The 15,508-nt window shown below is 33.5% G+C and overlaps 2 protein-coding genes across 2 annotated transcripts; one reads left to right on the top strand and one right to left on the bottom strand.

Moving 5' to 3' along the window:
- LOC123914794 lies at positions 1-723 on the top strand. Its single transcript, XM_045965968.1, has one exon. It carries the CDS (start codon positions 1-3, stop codon positions 721-723), a length of 723 nt encoding a protein of 240 aa, XP_045821924.1.
- Positions 724-11,778: 11,055 nt separating this feature from the next.
- Positions 11,779-14,778, bottom strand: LOC123914793. The gene is made up of 2 exons (XM_045965967.1): positions 13,033-14,778; positions 11,779-12,876 (listed from the first exon to the last, which is right to left on the bottom strand). The coding sequence occupies exons 1-2, from the start codon at positions 14,776-14,778 to the stop codon at positions 11,779-11,781; spliced, it is 2,844 nt and encodes a 947-aa protein (XP_045821923.1).
- Between the last annotated feature and the right edge of the window lie 730 nt (positions 14,779-15,508).

The raw sequence follows: 15,508 nt of genomic DNA, 5'->3' as shown, positions 1-15,508 counted from the left end.
ATGGATGCTCACGAGTGGCTCAAATTTGGTTCCACGGGTTCTCAAGTTTTCGCTTTCTCTGCTGGCGTTTGGTGGGCCTGGAGACATCGAAATTTGATGTGTTTACAAAACGAGACATGGTCTATCAGTCGTCTCTCTTTTAATATTCATAGTATGATTGCCACCCTCACCTCTTGTTTCTCATCCCGCTCAACAACCACTTCGGAAGAGATCCATGTTAAATGGAACAACAGTAACTACTCCGGTGTCATCCTCAATGTTGACGGAAGTTGCCTCGGATCACCTGTTAGAGCCGGCTATGGAGGAGTTATCAGAAACGACTCAGGCTACTATTTGTCAGGCTTCTCGGGTTTCATTCAGGGATCCTCAGACATTTTACTCGCAGAGTTATTTGCCATCTATCAGGGCCTCACTTTGGCGAAAAATATGTCTATTGATGAGTTAGTTTGCTACTCCGATTCTCTCCACTGCATCAACCTTCTTAAAGGTCCCAATATCAAATATCATGTTTATGCTGTGTTGATTCAAGACATCAAAGAGTTGATATCTCAAAGGAACATTACCCTTTGCCACACTCTCAGAGAAGGAAACAATTGTGCGGATTTCTTAGCCAAGCTTGGAGCCTCTTCAGATTCTGATCTCACGATTCATGCATCTCCCCCAGAAGGTTTCTTTGACATTCTTCGAAGCGACGCGATTGGAACTTTCTACCTTAGAGAATAGTTCCCTTTTCTTTTTTCTTTTTGTTTTTTGTTTTGTTTTGATTAGCCTTGTAACCAAAAAAAAGAATTCTTATGTCTTGGACTTTTTAGTTGAATTAAATGGAATTTGACATGTCAAAATATTAATAGTATTATAGTTGAGCAACATGTAAACGAGATGATTTATATATAAACTGAATGTTTTAAGATTTTGTATAAAAGTGTGGTGTTCAACGTTCGCATGTGTGGTTGCTATTGCTAGAGTTGTCAAATGGGGCGGCCCGGTCTGGCCCGGTCAAATAAAGGGCCCGGCCTAGCCCGACCCGTTAACTTCATGGCCGATCCGCTTAGCCCGGCCCGATAAGCAAAAAGCCTACATGGCCCGATGGGCTGGCCCACTAATTTTCATAGTATTTTTTTTTTGAAAAAAAAAACACATTCTACAAAATTTATGTTATATTTCTCAACTAAATCTTCAAGAAGATAATTCTTATCCCTATATTTTCTCACATAATCTCCCAAACAACAATATCTTTCTCTTTATCCTCATCAAACAAACAAACAAATCTCTAACAAATAATCTCATTCTAATCCAATAATTTTTTGTCATATTAAAATTATTACTACCAAACAAAAATTCCAAGTTTTATATCTTTCATTCATCCATTGTAATTTAAGTAAAAAAAAAAACAAAAATATAGAAAGAATATAAAATAAATACAATAAAAAGATGATAGGCTTAAAATAATCATATTCCAAGTTATATATCCTTCGTTGTAATTGCACAAAAAAAAAAATTTAAAAAAATATAAAAAGATGATATACTTAAAAAATAGGAATAAAACAGATTATAGATAGGAACAAAACACAAATAATAACAATAAAAAAACAAAAATAATAATAAAAATTATATATGAATTTATGCATAAAAATAGGACCAAAATATAACAATAAAAAGATTATAAAATTTTTTTAAATAATTTTTTAATTCTTTAAGGGGCCGACCCTAAAGTCTGTGGGCCGGCCCATGAAAAATGATAGGACTAATGGGCCGTCCCGATAGCTCGACCTTTTTTACCGCTCTAGCTATTGCCAATATGATGATACAAACTAATGAGGCTATCTTCTCAGGCATGTGTGGTTGCTTTGGAATTTGTGGTTGAATTGCAATCGTTCGAGGCATCTAGATGAATCAACATTACACATTGAAAACATAGTTTGGTTCATTCACTTCATGGGTTCTCAAACTCAATGTCAATGATCTCATCTTTTACTAGTAAAAGGAATGTTGAATTGCTCCTAGGCCTTCATTGTGATGATGTGGCATGCTTTAGAGAGCTCTCATATCTATTTAAAATTTGTCCCACAATTTATTTTGTATGTCCATTCATTCTCCAAAATAATTATCTATATGTTACAATAATAATGGCTCCCAATATTTTTTTTGCAAAGAACAAAAAAAAATGCTATATTGATGTTGATAATTATACATGTGAAGTTCAAGTGACAAGTAATTTAAATTAGTAGCAAGTGTAACATATAACATAAATAATAGTAATAATGAAAAAAAGACAAAAAAAAAGGATCAAATTATAAAAGAAAAAATTAATAGATATATGGTCTTTCATATTTTACACTACCAAACATAAAATATATACTATGCATGCATAAATATAATTTGCACTTTGCAAAAATTTACTTTAAATAAATAAACCAAATAAAAAAATTACTACTCAAAAAAATTTCATACTTGACAAAATAAATAAATTTTATGAAGAAAATACTTTAGTTATATTGTTAATTAATTAATTATTATTGTGCTATTATTTTAAAAATAAATAACTTTGTCATACCAACTTTTAAACTATCATTCTTTCATATTCCTTAACTCTTATTCCTTAACTATGACAAATAAATTTATCATGCAATCCTTTAAACCTTCATCTTTTCTCATTCCTAACCATTGTGTGTATAAATATATGATTTTGTGCACAAATGCTAAATGTTTGTCATGCAAATTTGAGTTTTCATCATCACTTTTCTCCAACCAACTATTGGATAGATGCTCTTCAATAGGTTCTTCATCTTTTTCACAATTTATTAGTTTCTATATATATAGCAACTTATTAATTGTGTTACTCTTACATTGTGTGAAAATTTTAAAAATCCTTATTTTTATTGATATAATGTTTGTTTGCCTACTTTTCTAACTTTTTTCTTAATTTTTTTCTATTTCTTAACGTTGATTTGACAATTTTTTCATGTGAATTAGGATAAGCGAATAAAAAAGAGACCTCTATTTTTGTCTTTGTTGCATCTTTGATGCTCAAGAAGTCTATGAAAAGTGACAATTTATGTAAGTATGTATCTTTGAGTGCATTTCCACTATATATGTTATTATTCATAATACCATATTTTTACTTACTACCCTACAACAATATTGCTTATTTTTTCAAGGAAAATATCACTAAAATTATTAGAAGAACAAAACCATCATTTTAATTGTAACAAAAAAACATCATTTTAATTTTAATATTACTTATTCTTTGCGATAAAGCAATTATTATATTCAATTAAATTTGTCTTTTTAAGTAATCGTGAAAATAAAACCACAAATCCACCTTCATTTGTAAATTAGTTACAATAAGAAAAATAAATATATGAGAAAATCAAGTTTCTTATAACGATAATAAATTTTTAAAAATTTTGTAAATTATTTACAATAAGAAAAATGAATAAATATATGCTCTTTCGCATTTTACACTACCAAACATAAAATATAAACTATGCATGCATAAATATGATTTGCACTTTGCAAAAATTTACTTTAAATAAATAAACCAAATAAAAAAAATTACTACTCAAAAATTTTTCATACTTGACAAAATAAATAAATTTTATGAAGAAAATACTTTAGTTATATTGTTTATTAATTAATTATTATTGTGCTATTATTTTTTAAAAAAAAATTTGTCATACCAACTTTTAAACTACCATTCTTTCATATTCCTTAACTCTTATTCCTTAACTATGACAAATAAATTTATCATTCAATTCTTTAAACCTTCATCTTTTCCCATTCCTAACCATTGTGTGTATAAATATATGATTTTGTACACAAATGCTAAATGTTTGTCATGCAAATTTGAGTTTTCATCATCACTTTTCTCCAACCAACTATTGGATAGATGCTCTTCAATAGGTTCTTCATCTTTTTCACAATTTATTAGTTTCTATATATATAGCAACTTATTAATTATGTTACTCTTACATTGTGTGAAAATTTTAAAAATCCTTATTTTTATTGATATAATGTTTGTTAGCCTACTTTTCTAACTTTTTTCTTAATTTTTTCTATTTCTTAACGTATATTTGACATTTTTTTATGTGAATTAGGATAAGAGAATAAAAGAGAGACCTCTATTTTTGTCTTTGTTGCATCTTTGATGCTCAAGAAGTCTATGAAAAGTGACAATTTATGTAAGTATATATCTTTGAGTGCATTTCCACTATATATGTTATTATTCATAATACCATATTTTTACTTACTACCCTACAACAATATTGCTTATTTTTTCAAGGAAAATATCACTAAAATTATTCAAACAACAAAACCATCATTTTAATTGTAACAAAAAAAACATCATTTTAATTTTGATATTACTTATTCTTTGCGATAAAGCAATTATTATATTCAATTAAATTTGTCTTTTTAAGTAATCGTGAAAATAAAACCACAAATTCACTTTCATTTGTAAATTAGTTACAATAAGAAAAATAAATGTATGAGAAAATCAAGTTTCTTATAACGATAATAAATTATTAAAAAGTTTGTAAATTACAGTTTGTAAAAGCTTTTTATTTTAAATATAGATTTATATTAAATATAACCATGTTACTATATTTAAAATATTAACAATCATTTAATTATATATGATTATACTTATCATAATTATTGTTTTTATTGATAAAAAGTATTTTAAATGTGTGTTTTAATCAAGCTCATGAAATGAAAGAAAAAAACAAATCATCTATAAAAAAAGAGTACTGCATTCTAATAAGCATTACTAAATTAAATAGAAAATCCGAATAAAAATTATTAAATAAAAAAAATTGAAAACAAAATGAGCGGAGAAAAACCCCATAGAAAAAAAACCAAACAATAGACAAAAAAAAATCGAGACTAATAAAATTGGGATAAAATTTCACCAAGTGAATAATTGATAAGAAACTTCAAGAGAACGAGAGGGAGGTAAGTTGATAAGTTATGTGGCATCTTAAATTGTATAGAAAGGAGTAAGAAGTAACATTGTTATTTGATAGGTAATTTTCAGAATACGAGATCACGTGATAAAAAATGTCAAAACCACCATACTTCTTAGTTCAACATTACTCATAAGCAATATTTTCACCAAGTATAAGTATGTATGACCTCCAACTCTTATTGAAAATAAATAAATAAGTGATACATTAAAAATAAAAAAGCAAAGTGATTTGTGACTAAAATTGCAACTCATATAATGAAAACTAAGATTTTATACGATGACACAATTAAAATAAAATATGATACATCATTTCAATAAAAAATATTTTAATTTTGAACAACTTTTTTTGTTTTTACACATATATAATATTAAATATAACCATATCGTAAAAACTATTTAACAATATATTTTAATCGAATGTGTGATTATACTTATCATAATTATTATTTTTAATTTATAAAAATATTTTAATTATGTATTTTAATCGAACCCGTGCAACGCACGGGTTTACCCCTAGTTTTATGATAAATGGAAGTTAACTTGTGGTAGGCTAATACCTGATTAACATGGTAAATTTGTATCTAGTTTTACGTGTAAAATTATCTCTTCCGATACTCTTGCAACTAAACAATGGACAAATCAGTCTACCCTTAGCTTTTTTTCAATTCCAATACCTATAGCATATCAAATATGATTCCAAATTGACATTGGATAATATTTTGTACTTGTAGAGATCATTTACATCATATTTATCATGACGCGAATAAATGTGCAGATCTTCTTCCACGTCAAATTTATTCTAGTTCTTTCAACTTAACTGATGTAATTTTCTTTTTCTTTGTTTGACATTTCAATTGTAATGGTTCTGATCAAGGTTGTCAGAACCGGACCGGTCATCGAACCGGCAAGCTCACCGGTTCAAGGTTCAATTGGTCGGACCGGGTTCAACCGGGGTCGAACCGTTTTTAATTAAATATATATTTTAATTAATATATAAATAAAAAATATGAATAATTGTTCAATATTTCATAATTTCACACATTAAAAAGATAAAATATCAAATGTCAAAATAAAATAAAATTTATAATTCAAACCAAATTAGAAATTATATAATAAACTAAGTTCAATAACACAAAATAGCACCATAACATCAATTGACAACATACTGCTTTCAAAAAAAATCAATTGACAACATACTACCAAAACCAAGTGCCAAGTGAAAAAGCAAACACTAAATGTTCATCAAGTTCATAAAGACTAGTGTCCAAATGCATAGCTAAATGCAACGTAATAATCATTATAATGTTCATCTAGACATAAAAAGTTAAAAACTAATAATCATTATAGTCTTCAAGGTAGTAGTAGTACCGCCGGCGCCGGAGCAAGAGGAGGAAGGGGAAGGGTTTGTGGCAAGGTTGAAGAGGGTGGAGGAGAGAAGAGAAAAAAAATTAAGCGTTTTTACGTGATGACTAATGAGAGAAGAGAAAAAAGATGAAAAACAACTTTTCCTATTCCTACGTTGTTTCAGATTTTTTTTTTTAAAAAAAAAAAAAAAAAGATTTTGCCTTGTTTTTTAAAAAAAAAAAAAAAAAAAATTGCAAAACCGTTTGGACCGGCCGGCCGGTTCGCCGGTTCAACCCGGTTCAACCCGGTTCGCCACGGTTTTTTCCCGGTTGGTTTCCTGTCCGGTTTTCTATCATAACCGAGCCGGTTTCATGGCCGGTTCACGGTCCGACCGGTCCGACCGGCCGGTCCGGTCCGGTTCTGACAACCTTGGTTCTGATGGTGTGACTTCCACAAGTTTAAGTAGTTAATCAAATTTCATTATTAACAACAAAAACGGTGTAGTAAAATAATGAATTTTTGGCTAATATATGAAAATGGTACTTACAAATATGAAGAGTTTTGATTTTAGTCATCGTAAAAATATTGTTTTTGGTTTTAGTTCTTACAAATATATAACATTTTGTTTTTTGTCCTTGATTCTTTGGTTTGGTCCTTGCATAATATTTTCATGTCAAAATTAATCCTTGTAAATTGTAATATTTATATAAGGACTAAAATTAAAATTCTTTACACTTGCGGGGACCATTTTTATATTTACGCCTAAATTTTTATTAAATACCAATATAAAATTGTGTGTATATTTTTAAACAAATTAATTGTGATGGAATTTCGGTCACATTTACTTCTATTTTGTTAAAATATAAATGATAAAATTAATATTTTTACGATTTCAATTAACTGACAGAGTTTTGTCTACTTTAGACCGATACAAATATTTTCACCCTAAATTTATTTTATAAAAACCAAGTAATATTTTTAGACCAAACTTATTTACAGTTCCATATACACAGTTTTTACTGTGTTAGATATATGGGAGAAATTATTTTTATTTAAAAACAATTTTATTTTTCTTTTTTTATTTTAAAAAAATATAAATAACTACCTTTTTGTGAGAGGAACAATAAAAACTGCATCTAAAGAAATACATATAAGTTTTGTCCATCTTTTTATTTTATACATAAAAATGAAATCCCTTTTCATTAAAAAAAATGAAATCCCTTTTTAAATTCTTAAAATACTATATTTTTTATAATTAGTAATAAATTTATAAAAACAAAACATATAATAGTATATTTTTTTTTTGACAACATGGTATACTGTATTTTTTTAATAACATCAATTAGCGTACGTATTCGCTTTGTATGACGACTAATCAGCGTCGAGTAGCCGCGTGGCTTCTGTGGTGGGTGGGATCCTTTTCATTGATTAAAAAATTATTGCTTATAATTAAGTTTCTCTTTCTTTTTTGACTAAAATATTATTGTGATTGTGATAACTTTTGAGACCACATTCTGTCAAAGGAAATGAGGAAACAAGCACGAAACTTCCCTCCTCAGTAGCATGCATGTGAGTAATTGGAATTTGGAATGAAACAATTAATTTTTGTTGTTAACAATTAATTAAATTAACTTAATTAAGAGATTGAGAATGATTTTGAGAATGATTTTGAGGCAAAAAATATCCGATCCAAAGTTAAAATTACTCGCATAGCTGAGCCTCTAATTTGGAGGGTTTCAAAAAATTTATTATACTCCTTTTTTTTTTTCAAAAGCAAAATGAATTAAGACATACCCAAAATAATACAAGTAGGTCAGGTCCTGATAGTTGGATGAATGATACATAAACAAAAAAACCCCTATATCATGTATCTTATTAGTTCGGTTAAAGAGAATAGAGTGGTTTGAGAAGAGGAAAAGAACGTGTGCTATTCAGTTAAATCCGGATACAAACTAGCCATGAAATATATTATTCGAAGAGATAAGCACCATGTGGAGGGTAATTGGAATGATATTTGGAAAGCTCAAGCTCCTCATAAAACGCGTCACTTACTCTGGAGGGGCTGTCTACCGACGCGGGTTTGGTTGAAACAACGTTATGTAGATTGTAAACTAAGTCACGTACTGTGTGATGTTGAGGTAGAGGATGATACCCATGTGTCTTTTGGATGTGTAGCAGCCCGCGAGTGTTGGTCGGCAACAGGTCTGAAATTCTGGCACACTAGTAACACAATGTTGAACACGATGCTCCAACACTGTATGTTTGATCTGATGATCCAACACTGTGTTCAACACTGAACTAGACGAACAATAAGGAAATATAAAATGCACGAAACAGAATAACACAGTTATTTGTTAACCCAGTTCAGCATAACAGCCTACTCTGGGGGATACCAATCCAGGAGTGAATCCACTATGATAGTATTAGTTTGAAGCCCTCAATAAACGCCCCGTTTATGACTTCTCACCTAATCACCACCCGTGCTATATTCTACCTAAGTCACACCTAGGTATGAGAACCTCCGCTCACCTCCTCTTGATCACAGCCACTGTGATCGTACACTTCTAGATTCAACAGGTGAAGACACACTTCATAAAACACTTACCAATTCCTTACTTAAAAGCTTTGGAATTGTATACACACACTATCTCCTTGCTTAGAAGCTCCAGAGATATTACAACACAATAAAACAATTCTCAGACCTGCATCAAGGAGATACAAGCACAAGAAAAACAGTACACACTAAAACCTAAACACACGCTTTGTGAAATTCAATAACGGCTTCAGTAGTTTCCACAAGGGTTCAGTCACCCTATTAATAACCTGAGCAACTAGCATGGGCTAGGTCTTGAATTGGGCTTCAAACTTGTATCAGGTCCGAAAGTTCCTTCAAGGAATATTCTTCGAGCAAATGTTTTGTTTCCATAAATAAGAGATTCTTTCTGAAACAAAACTAGGTTATGGCCGCCTTCTGGAGTATTAGGAAAGGCGCTGCTTGCCATACAAGTAAAATCACGTGGATTCCTTTTATAGAGTAAGGCGCGAGATTTAATGATAACAGGCCCGGCCCACTGGATGTGGTATCCAATGTTGAAGCATTCTGCGCAACATCTTGCTTGAACTTGATGGTGAAGCATTCTGCTCCCCATCTGGCTTGATCATTTGTTTTAGCAAAATGAGGCCAAACTTTAAAACACCAACAATCTCCCCCTTTGGCAATTTTTGGCTAAAACAACCTAGGATCATTTCAACCAATCTAGAGAGATACATCACCTACCTTTCTTCAAATCAACGTAAGCACACAGTCATGAAGTAAAGTAGAACATCTTCAAATGCAGTTTTCAAAGGATAACAAATAGCAAATAGACGTATCACACAAGAATAACAGAGGCATGCAACAGCGGAATAGTGAACACAACTTGCCTCACAGGAAAACGCCAATGGAGTGAAAAATATTCTCATAAAAAGAATCACCGGGGAAAAATAAATTCCCTCATATAAACTCTCAGGAAGCAAGATGTTCATTTTCAACAGAACATCAGGTAACATGATTCAACACCGATTAGAACATCTAACATTGCGCCACAGAAGGCAACCCACAACTCATAACACTACTCTTCATAGATTCTGTAGACAATCAGCAGTACATCAAGCACACTTACCTCTCCCCCTTTTTAGCCACAAAATATGCCAAACAGAAGAGTATCAAAGAAATCCATAGTGCAGAGTATCAGAGCATAACTGATCCATATATTAGTATCTAGCAACCCGTAGTCTTGTAATAGCAGAAGCATTACTTCACATACAAAAATGTAGCAACATTGCTATACGTAACATATACTACACTCCACAACTGGAAGGGCAAATGTCTCAACATTAAGCACCACATCATGAAACATCAGATAACTACTCCCCTTCAAGACATGCATAACAGAGTATCAAAACATCACACACCACTCATTCAAAGCACATTCAGAACATATGCAGAGCACATACATCAGATACTATGCATCACATACTGCTACCGTGCCTACAGCAGATGTTAGAGCATCTGTCAGCACATCATGCTCACTAAATAATACTACTCCCCCTCAATATCAGAGATGAGCAAAAATTTAATCAAACATTTTTACTCCCCCTCAAAATCAAGGATGAACAAAAATTTAATCAGGCATTTTTACTCCCCCTAAAAAAAAATGCATATCAGAACAAAGTATCCGAGTACCACATGCATATCAAAACTTACTCCCCCTTAATTCTTGCAGAGCAAACATAAGTACTACGACACATATCAGATGTTGCAACATCAGATAGCACATCAACATACTGCACACTACTAACTACCAACTACTCCCCCTTTTTTAGACAAAATAGGGTCTTCATAGAAATAGCAGAAAATCCAGAGACATAGTGCAGAATATCACAGTCCAGATGCACACAGGGTGCTTAAATTTAGATCATAGTCTACACATGGAAAATAAATCCAAAAGAAACATTACACAGAGGCACTGTCTTGGGGAATCATTTCCCTCATCTTCAACCTCAGAGTCTTCTTCCTCATTATCACCACCTGCATCAACACTCAGATTCTCATCAACACCTGCATCAGTTGCTTCTAATGCAGCTTCTTCAAGCTTCAGAGCATGAATCATTCGCTCAAATTACAGCTTCTTTTCATCTAGCTAACTAGAGGTTGTAAGTTGTAAAGCATATCTACTACCTCCATCACAACAAACACATAGTCAACATTCACAAAATAGACATTTCCCCTTGTTTGCACAATATGACAAGGGCATAAGAAAACATTGTTCCAATCTCCCATGAACAGTCTTTGGCCGAGGTTCATCCAAGAAGTCAACCTCATCAAGATCAATCATCTCTTGTTCTTCATTTACTGTCTTTTCAGACTCAGTATCTTTATCACCAAGAGAGACAACTTTCTCTATACTATCCTCTGTTTTAGAGTCTTCAATAACATCAGCAGGAATATCATTGTTTTCTTTGTCCTGCAATTCATCTCCAGTAGCAGCCTCAAAATCACAGCTATCACCAAAAGACTCAGTGATAGTGGCAGCATTTGGATTAGGCTGGACAGAGGATGTTCCAACATCCTGTGCAACATCAAGGGTAGTAATGTTCTCCTTGAGAGAAAAAGTAACAAGCTCAACAACAGAATCAGAGATGGACTTATCAGATGGAGCCACATGATCATTCACAACTACAAATGGTTGTACAGTAGCATCAACAGTATTATCAGAGTTTGACATGGTGATCTGATTGAAATAAAATAGTTTTTGATTGAATTGAACTTCAAACAGAGCACAATCAGTGGGACAGTAGGTGAAAGAGAGTTGATTGCATGTTATGACACAGTTATGGCAATTTTGATATGATTGCCCGAAATTAGCGTGCATCACTGGTGGGATCGAAGTGAAAAATGTGGTTGCACGCTCAAAACTCCTTAACTGCTACAATTCCTTATGTAGGCAAATTCTTAATTTGCCCCTTAGCCTTTCAAACTCAACAACATCCAATGCTTTACTGAATATGTCTTCAATAGCAACATGATCAAGCTTCACAATATTTTCTTCAGCTAAATCCCTGATAAATGGGACTTTGTTGACACGGGCAGGTTCTGATTTAGGATTAGTAGATTCATTGTTAGAACCTGAAACTTCATCAAATACAATATCATATGACTGTTGAATGGATGATTCAACATCTGCTGTTTTGGTTGATGATGCATCATCAATTACCACATTCATTAATTCCACGGTAACTTTAGTTCTAGAGTTATAAACTCTGTAAGCTCTGTTGTTTATGGAGTATCCAAGAAAAATGCCTTCTGATGCACAGGAATCAAAGAATTTTGCATTCTCAAATTCTTTGCCACGATCACTTCTTATTCTCACAATAACAACCTCCTTTTCTCTTTGAAGTTGTAAGCATAAGTTTCTAAAAGTTTCAAGGCTGTCTGATTTTTCTCTAAGGAAATCTATCCAAGTGAATCTAGAAAAATCATCTTCCAAAGCAAAAACATACCTTTTAACACCAAGATTTTCAGTCTGCATAGGTCCCATCAGATCTATGTGTAATAGTTCAAGTGCTCTAGATGTAACCGGATGTTGGAGCCTCGAATGTGCCACCATGGTTTGCTTGCCTATTTGGCACTCACCACATATAGTTCCTTCCTCAATCTTGAGCTTTGGATTCCCCCTGATTGCTTCTTCTGCTATGACCTTCTTCAACCCTCTCAGATGTAAGTGACCAATTTCTTGATGCCACGGCTTCACTTTATCCTCTTTGCTTAAGAGACAAGTGGACAAGTGGTTTTCTTCTTCAGAGACCCATAAGTAGCAGTTGTCCTTTGACATCACACCCTTCATCAAGAGTTTTCCTTCTTCATTTGTAACAAGACATTCTGACTTTGTGAAGTTTACTTTCATGCCTTGATCACACAATTGACTAATGCTGATCAAGTTTGCTGTAAGTCCCTTCACTAACAAAACATTGTCTAAGTTTGGTAACCCATTGTCAATTAGGTTCCCAATTCCTTTTATTTCTCCCTTAGCTCCATCTCCAAATGTCACAAAACTTGTAGCATAGGATTTTAAGTTGGCAAGATATCCTTCCACTCCAGTCATGTGTCTTGAACATCCACTGTCAAAGTACCAATCTTGTCTAGATGATGCTCGTAGTGATGAGTGAGCTATCAGACATACATCATTCTCCTTTTCTTTCCATTCTTTCTTAGTCTTCACATTTTCTGGCTTTGGTGCAGGTGACCGGAAATTCTTTGGGTAACCATACAATTTATAGCAATAAGGCCTTATGTGCCCTTTCCTACCACAATAGTGACATCTCCAGTTCCTTCTCCTAGATTTAGGTCTTGACCAATTATTCCGATGTGGAGGAGGATGTTGAGGCATCGATCCAGTCTGTGCAGGAGGCGTAGGTTTGGGTTTTAACCAAGTGTCGGTTCCCTGGTGTGTGGGAGGATGTGGTGGTAAAAAGCCAGCACTGACAGGAAAAGTCTTCTCGATGGGAGTACTGATTGTAGCTTTGTTGTATCCCATTTGTTGATCAACAATCTCATAGTCAAAGCCAATTGGTTTCTTTCCTGCACTTTGTTTCAACAACATGGCTTGAAATTTTTCTTCTCCTGACCCATAAACTCTGACTTGTTTTCTAGCATGCTCCAAGTCACCATTCAGTTTTTCAATTTCTTTGTTGAGAGTATCAATTGTTACCAGACATTCATTCTTCTCAGCCTGCAGTTGACAATTCGCCTTCTTTTGTTTTTCCAACGCTTTATAAACTTCATTGCTTCTGATGAACAGATCCTTATAGGTGGTAAGCAGTTCCTCATAAGATGTTTCATCACATGATTCAGCATCAGACTCACACAGACCTGTCAGCGCATTGACATGTTTTGCAGATCCACTTTCAGTTTCCTCCTCTGAGTCATCCTCATCTGACCAAGTGATAGCCAGACTTTTCTTTTGTCTCTTCAGAAAGGTAGGACATTCAGCTTTGATGTGTCCATATCCTTCACATTCTTGACACTGGACCCCTTCTGACTGACTGGTTTTCTCATCACTTCTAGCCCTTCTTTGATCATTGGTCTGTTTGTTGATGGCGAGCTTGATGCTTGGCACATTGAACTTAGACTTTTTGTCCATTCTTTTCATGACTCGGTTGAATTGCCTTCCTAGCAAGACCATTTCTTCTGACAAACTTTCATCACTCTCCAGATCTGATTCTTCATCTTCTCCAGTGTTGGAGGCAAAAGCTAAACTTTTATTTTTCTTTTCTTTTCTTTGATTCATGCCTAGCTCATAGGTTTGAAGAGATCCTATTAGCTCATCTACTTGGATAGTTGCTAGGTCTTGAGACTCTTCTATTGCTGTTACCTTCATGTCAAACCTCTTAGGAAGAGATCTGAGAATTTTGCTTACAAGCTTCTCATCAGATATGGGTTCTCCTAACGCATCAAATGAGTTTGCAAATTCTAGAATATTCATGTGAAAATCATGAATGGTCTCTTCTTCCTTCATACACAGGTTTTCAAAGTTTGTACGAAGCATCTGAAGTTTAGACAATTTTACCTTGCTTGTTCCTTCATGTGCTTTCCTTAGTATTTCCCATGCATTCTTTGCTACAGTGCATCGTTTAACAAGTCTGAACATATTGATGTCCACTCCATTGAAGATGGCATTTAGAGCTTTTGAGTTACCAAGAGCTAGTTCATCCTCATCCTTTGAGTAGTCCTTTACTGCCTTAACCTCAGTTGTCTTGTTCCCGTCTTTGTCAAGAACAACTGGAGCCTCCCAGCCATTTTCAATAGCTTTCCATGTTCTGCTGTCAATGGATTTTAAGAAAGCCATCATCTTAGCTTTCCAGTAGTCATAGTTCTCAGGCCCTATCAGTAGGGGCGGTCTGGAAATTGTTCCTCCTTCCTTGTCCATTTCACCAGAAAGTATTTTCCCTGGAGCTCACCCTAAATCCAGAACAGGGTGCCTGCTCTGATGCCAATAGAAATTCTGGCACACTAGTAACACGATGTTGAACACGATGCTCCAACACTGTATGTTTGATCTGATGATCCAACACTGTGTTCAACACTGAACTAGACGAACAATAAGGAAATATAAAATGCACGAAACAGAATAACACAGTTATTTGTTAACCCAGTTCAGCATAACAGCCTACTCTGGGGGATACCAATCCAGGAGTGAATCCACTATGATAGTATTAGTTTGAAGCCCTCAATAAACGCCCCGTTTATGACTTCTCACCTAATCACCACCCGTGCTATATTCTACCTAAGTCACACCTAGGTATGAGAACCTCCGCTCACCTCCTCTTGATCACAGCCACTGTGATCGTACACTTCTAGATTCAACAGGTGAAGACACACTTCATAAAACACTTACCAATTCCTTACTTAAAAGCTTTGGAATTGTATACACACACTATCTCCTTGCTTAGAAGCTCCAGAGATATTACAACACAATAAAACAATTCTCAGACCTGCATCAAGGAGATACAAGCACAAGAAAAACAGTACACACTAAAACCTAAACACACGCTTTGTGAAATTCAATAACGGCTTCAGTAGTTTCCACAAGGGTTCAGTCACCCTATTAATAACCTGAGCAACTAGCATGGGCTAGGTCTTGAATTGGGCTTCAAACT

This window comes from Trifolium pratense, linkage group LG3, assembly GCF_020283565.1.
Source record: "Trifolium pratense cultivar HEN17-A07 linkage group LG3, ARS_RC_1.1, whole genome shotgun sequence".
NCBI classification, from domain to species: Eukaryota; Viridiplantae; Streptophyta; class Magnoliopsida; order Fabales; family Fabaceae; genus Trifolium; species Trifolium pratense.
This window is presented reverse-complemented; position numbering and strand designations above follow the sequence as displayed.